Source organism: Taurulus bubalis, assembly GCF_910589615.1.
Source record: "Taurulus bubalis genome assembly, chromosome: 3".
NCBI lineage: Eukaryota > Metazoa > Chordata > Actinopteri > Perciformes > Cottidae > Taurulus > Taurulus bubalis.
Genome location: NC_136591.1, coordinates 7,021,031 through 7,027,716, shown reverse-complemented (window position 1 = coordinate 7,027,716; position 6,686 = coordinate 7,021,031). Strand labels below are relative to the sequence as shown.

Here is a 6,686-nt window from a genome sequence, read left to right as displayed (position 1 = left end):
CCTCAAGTATGACCTTCTTCTGCTTCCCCTCCTCATACTTGACATTACATTATGCAAATCATTTGCCAAATGAAGCAAATGTTATGCCAAGAAAACCATGTTTGACCTTGATCGATTTTTCCACTTCTAAGCTTTCTTCCAGAGAGAAGAGATTTTAGGTTTTAATAAAAAATGCTCATGACTCATGTATCTTGTCATGCCATGAGTGTTTTTTTTATTACAGTGAATGAAACAGGGAAACCAATCTGAGGAAATTATTTGAAAGGCCATTTATTTCCTAAAGTCCAAGGTGTCTTCAGATGCCTCGTGTTGTCCAACAAACTGCAAAAACTCAAACATATTGACTTCATCATAATATTAAAGCAGGCACCATTTGCCATATACAGTTTAATTCTCTTGATTAAATAATGAGACACTCCAGGAAAACATACCATCATAAAATGTCAAACTGTTCTTGTAAACAAGGTAAACCAAGACTATTTATTAACATTTTCTGACCAAACACTGAGATTCTTATGACAGAAATGGGTGAGATGAATTGAAAAAAAACACATCAATTCAGTCATTTTAATTTGATCTTTTATTGGGATTGTTGCACACATGATCATTTAAACCAGTTTCTCTCATGTCTCCGTGGGGGATAAACTAACGGACTTGAAGGAGACAATCCTGGGTGATATTCGTAGATACTCTAGCTCTAGCTCACCCTTACTAAGGCCCTGACTCTTTGTGGTAGCGGTTGACAAAAACTCAAACGCGTCAAAATCCCCGCTTCCACTGCCTTCATTATCCAGAAACAAGTCAGACGTTTTCATGTCATTGTCAACGACAGGACCTCTGCCGGTGTCGTCTCCACTACGCACAGCCTCCTCAGAGTTGAAGGTCCCATTACCCGCTCCTTCCCTCTGCTGGGTTGCATCAAAGTCCTCCTTACCGGCCGGTGTGATTGGGGTCCGTCTTGTAGCTGCGACACCCCTGAACGAGGCACTTGCAACAATGTCGACGTAGTTGATAGCTCTGAGCTTGGCGGGCCGCCTAAATATGGGATCATTTCCAGTGTTATGGAAGAGAGTAGATTCATTGAGCTTCTTCGCTCCTCTCACACGTTTGCCTCTCACGGTGTTGCTGGTGGAACTGTGGAGCAGGTGCACCTCCTTTACAAAAGGGTTGGTCTGGTCTGGTGTTTTGGGCTCAGATTTCAGTTTGGATTCAATGTCGAGTTTCACTGCTGATCGGAGATAAGCTGAGGAGTTTCTTAAAAGTGGTGTCTGGTCTTCACTGCTCAGCTCAGTTCGATTCATTGTGTTTACGTGGCTGCTTCTTGGTTCCCAGATCTGTGAGCTGGGAAGTTTAAAACCCTGCTGGACTCTGGCAGACTCCTCTGGCTCACTGACTAAAGGTTTGTCTCCCTCGAGTGACTGAGTGTCAAATGCTTTGAGACCATCTATACTTCTGTTGGTTCTGAACAGTCTGTGATCTGGGTTGCTGTCCACACCGGCATCACTTGCAGGCCCCGGCCGGGCTTCCTTGAGCGCCGATGTTAAATCCTGATGTGTGCCAGGAGAAGGTGAAGAGTGGTCTGTAGGTGCCCCCTCAAGTGTTGCCACTGGAGCAGATGCTTTTCTCTGGCCGAAGCTGTACTTTGGTGACAAAGGATGGTTCACATTAGTGATTTTAAAGCTGTATCCACTAGAGTTGGTCCTTTCATTGGAACCACTGGAGGAGAGAATAAGTGGCTTCTTCGTAGCTTTCCATTTAGGATAATTAAATCTTCTGAAGCCATAGAGGTTTTTTATACCTTGTCCAGGTGTGGGAGCATGCGTTGATCCTCTTGTGGTTGCATTACTGAAGCTACTTACTACAGATTTACTGCTGCCATCAGCAGAGTTAGCCATCACATCTGCGCGAGGTATAGGGACAAAACTTTCCAAGATGGCGTCTTTCCCCGGAGCAGAGATTTGAGCTTCAGGTTCAGACTTAGTAAAACCATCTGTCTGAGCACCATAATGGGTCACATTAGCATTATGATGCAGTGGATTTGCATCATCAGAGAGATGTTGTACTTCCTCGGTTGGGTCTTTTCTTTGCGATTGTTGTAGTCGTTTACCATTTGAAGGAAACCTGCTTATGACGTCAAGGGCCCTTCGCTTATGTGATGTTGTGGGTAAAGCACCGGGTCCCTCGTCCCTCGTGACTGTTTGAGCCGTCTCGTGTCCACCAAAAGCAGTTTGGGAGTCCTTGAACAGATATGACCGGATCTTCTTGGGTCTTGGCGTCTCGCTGCCAGACACCGTGTGCAACCCCAGGAAGAAATCGGTGATGGGTGGTGTCAGTTTTTGTCGGCTTGGGATGCTTTTAATAACCGAGGTGTCTGAGCTGCTGCTGATTGATGGTGCATGAGGGGCCGTTTGACTTGCGAGGTCAAAAAATGTGCTTGATTGAGTCCCACTATATGTACTCCACGCCCCCGCCGAAGTGAGCTCATTTGGCTCTTCATAGCCACTATAAAGCCCTCTTGAAGTTGGCAGTGAGGTACTCCGATATCTACCAGTCTGAGACAAAAAAAGAGAAGGAGAGTCATTTCTGGGAACTCTTTCTTTGATGTAGGATTTCTGAGCTTCCTTGGCGTCGCGAACTTCTGAAGGGCCGGAGCTCTGATGAAAGGGCCTGGCAGCCTCTTTGTAAGATGATTTTTTAATGATAACTGGGTATGAATTATAAGAGCGAGGGTGGTAGCCGCTCGCTGGGCTCGTTCCACTCTGCCCACTAGTTGTTCCTGCTCGGGACCGTCTGTTATTTGGACTGTCGTTATTGGAACGAAGGCTACCTTTCGTTAATCGTAACGGCATTAAATAACGGGGAATGATTGACGATGTTTTTCTGTAATTCCTCCTCGTCTCAGTTTCCCTGTTAGCTCCAGTTTGGAGTGATGGCGGGCCGGTAAAGAGGGGGTGGTGTTGACTGTGTGGAGTATACGGTTGTCTCAGGACATTGTTCACTTGGGTTGTCATGGGACTAGCTGAAAGAGGACAATGAAATAACGAGTTATTCTTTCAAAGGCTGTTTTATGGGCAAATCATTTCTGCAACACTTTGATATTGTATACTAATTTTAGTTAAATATAACCTGAAATCAACATGCCTTAATATCACCTACACTTAGAAATGTGTTTATATAAGTTAGTCTGAATCTCTACATAAAAAATAAAAATTTCTCTACATTGAGAAATTCAATCTCTCTACATTGTTGTGTAATGGCAGAGAGAACGCCTAGTCCTGCCTCCACCTCACCAAATAGTCCTCGTGACATTTGTATAGCTTTTCATAAAGATGAGCATTATGTCACTATGGTACTGGCCTGCTTGTGTTGCTCACCTCTTGCACCATCTGAACACAGGATGAACGGCATGACAGCTGCACAGACCAGTGCAAAAACAAACAAGAGTCTGCAGGAGAAGAGAAAAAGAAGAAAAAAACACCAGCAGGAATATTGTTGTAATTTAATGGGGCTCATGATGCTGTCAATCAAAACTAATCACCAACCCTTTTTTGAAATTTTACGATTACATTTGTAAAAAGCTTGCTAAATTGATATTTACCTTGAGCAGAGAGCAGAAGTTTCTGACATGATGGACAGCTTTTCCCCAGAGTGTGTGTGTGTGTCGTAGGGGTGTTGTCAATCCATGCGTTTTACTTGTCAAACAGGTGATTCACGTTGAGCTTTGACGCTCTTCTGCTGCTCGTGAGGCTGATTGGAAGCAATGCTGTTCACCTGGCCTCAATAACCCTCTTTTATCTGGGAGATTTTTTGGCCCATATCATGTAAAATACTTTTGAATTTCTTTAATTTATTTGACCCCGTGTTGTGTATTCATCTTTTACCTTCTTTGAACAAAATAAAACATTTGCCTCCGCCGAGAATTTTACTTTCTAAAGTCAGCTTAGCCCTATAGAGATTTGTTGCAATGTTTTATTTTAGCTGTATATTTCCGTGTCGCTCCACCAGCTCTGCCACTTCCTCCCAATGTGGAAGGCTTTCCTGAACACACACACGCGCACACACACACACCAAAGCTAGGCCATTGTTTTGATTCTTTATAATGCACACACATTCACCCAATTTCCCACAAAAAACAACATTCAAAGTGAGTTGAAACCAGAACTCCTTTATTTTTTCTTAAATATGTAACAATATTTTCAAATTAAATACATTCATAAGAATACAAATAATAAATATATACATTAGTGCATTAGCAATTCACAAGTTTTCAATTTTTTCTCTTATTCCAGTGCAACAGCTATATAGTGGTCATTTAAACGTGCAATCAGAGAGTGGAAACTCTGACTTAAATCAATGCTGAATGGGTCCCACCAGCATGGGTTCATCACCATCATAATCATCACAAGACAATGTTGCGAAGGAGAATCATTGAAAATAAATATAGTATCACATTAGTCCAGGTATCTGAAGTTGTGGAGTCTTTATAACATGTAGCAGGCCATCATGGCGTAGCTCCTCAAGTCCTCATGGGTCACGCAGACTGTAAAAGGAATACAGGACACATTAGAAAAGAAATCTACATTTATCCACTTTATTTCTTAAATATAATTTTCTTCTGGTGTTAGGTTTATTTGTGATACCAAGCAACTCAAATTCATAGCCTTCAATAAAAACAAAAGCATATTATTAATATATTATTATTATTATTATTATTATTATTATTATTATTATTACGGAGTCTGCTGTTATACTTCTACCCCACGACATTTCAGAGGAATATATGGTTATGTGTTTACTTTGACTTTACAAACAAAACATATGATTAATTGATTAAATAAGAGCCATCATTATCCCCTGCATTAAAGGCCCCATAACCTCACAGGTGCTGCTAATTAGACCCGTTTAGGTCTAATAGATTTAGGTGACGTCATCATTTACTAAAACCATCGACAAAGTTGTAAATTACCCCACAATAAAACAGAAGAGCACCTAAAGTCCCGTAAAAATACGTTGTGTGTACAAACTATTATATAGTGTAGGTTACATAGCATAAAACAACTGGAGTAGTAACTTAGTCTACTTTTACTTGTGATACTTTAAGTAGGCTATATTTAGCTGGCAACAGTCTAATTATGTACTTTTACTCAAGTGTGAATTTAAAACCAGGACTTTTACTTGTAAAGGAGTATTGTTTACATTGTAGCGTTGCTATTAATAAGCTCGTAAAGGCACTTCACCCAATCCAAGAACTGTTCATTGTAAGAACTCCCAAATGTTCTCTCACATTAATTGTGTTCAGCCAACAAACAACAACACCATCATTGAACCACAAACAGCGGCTGACTTACTTTCTCCGCCCCTCCGCTGTGAGCCCTTCCCACTAATACACCGCCAAACTTTCCGACAAGACCGCCGGAGCCTCCCGCCTCTGGAGCCCATGGAGGAGTCGCTCTCCTCGGCTGGAGTCTCCGGAGTCGCCGCGTCACAGCCGTCTTGAACGTGAAGGTCCTCCTCCTCTTCCTCTTCCTCTTCCTCGAGGACTCCCGAGACTGCAAGCCGCTCCAGGACGCACTCGTCCACCCTCAGCTCGGCTCTCAGCCTCCTCCCCTCCCCGGAGATGGACGTGGTGTGTCGGCACAGCGGGCAGACGATGAGCCGGTCGGCCCCCAGACGACGCGCCTCGTCGGCTCCCTGGGGCCGCGACAGGGCCAGCAGGCAGCTCTCACAGAAACTGTGTTTGCAGTGGAGCTCCCGGGGACACCGCCGACCTGCGTTGTAGGTCCGGTAACAAATTCCGCATTCGTGCTCTGAATACATCCTGCTGTCTGGTTCCTGGTCTGTCTCTCAGCAAGTTAAACCCTCTGAGTCTCAATGAGTCAAGAGGTGAGCTATCCGGAGTTTATAACTCGGTGTGTGTGTGTGTGTGTGTGTGTGTGTGTGTGGGAGGAGGGAAGAAACTAGTGGATGAGTCATCAAGCTCCAAATATGTTACTAGTGATACAATGAAACTAAACCGACACCATCACTACACAAACACACACACACACACACACACACACACACACACACACACACACACACACACACACACACCAATATATACACAATAGTGACTCACAAGCTTAATCTGAATTTTAGGATTCCCCCTCTTTTTTTTTCAGAGAAGGTGTGTGCGTGGTGACGTCAGCTCTTCCTCCCCATGGTAATCCCCAAACAAGTCTGTTCTTATCAATTGTTCCAGCATGAACTCCTTTCATGGTGATATCCGCTAAAATCCTGGCCAATTATCACAAGCTCCCTCCCTCTCTCCCTCCCTCTGTGTGTGTGTGTTGAAGTCTTTTGTTATTTTTATTATAGTACTTCCCCCTTTTTGACCCCCAGCTTTGAATTTACTGTAAAGGTTATTTCTCTTTGTATAACAAAAGAAAACTTTTCCCGAAAGCTGAGTGTTCAAATGGAAATGTCTCTAGTTATAAAGAAACCTTGATGAAGTTATACTTTACTCATTAGCATGATTGTTGATTATTAACATTTTACTTTAAAAGCCTGTTTTGGGCTACTGTACTGTACTGCAGTAGACTTCTAAATTTACTTTGTGTGTCATCCCGACACAATAAAGTCAGCATGTCACTTTCAGTCTGAAACGGATGGTGGGCCTGCTCAGGCTGGCTAAAAGTGAAATGTAG

General features: G+C 43.0%; 1 protein-coding gene across 1 annotated transcript; it reads right to left on the bottom strand.

The window, feature by feature from the left end:
- Window positions 1-4,149: 4,149 nt before the first annotated feature.
- Window positions 4,150-5,852, bottom strand: LOC306734196 (RING finger protein 227). The gene is made up of 2 exons (XM_079215533.1): window positions 5,349-5,852; window positions 4,150-4,540 (listed from the first exon to the last, which is right to left on the bottom strand). The coding sequence occupies exons 1-2, from the start codon at window positions 5,815-5,817 to the stop codon at window positions 4,482-4,484; spliced, it is 528 nt and encodes a 175-aa protein (XP_079071659.1). The 5' UTR covers window positions 5,818-5,852; the 3' UTR covers window positions 4,150-4,481.
- Window positions 5,853-6,686: the final 834 nt, after the last annotated feature.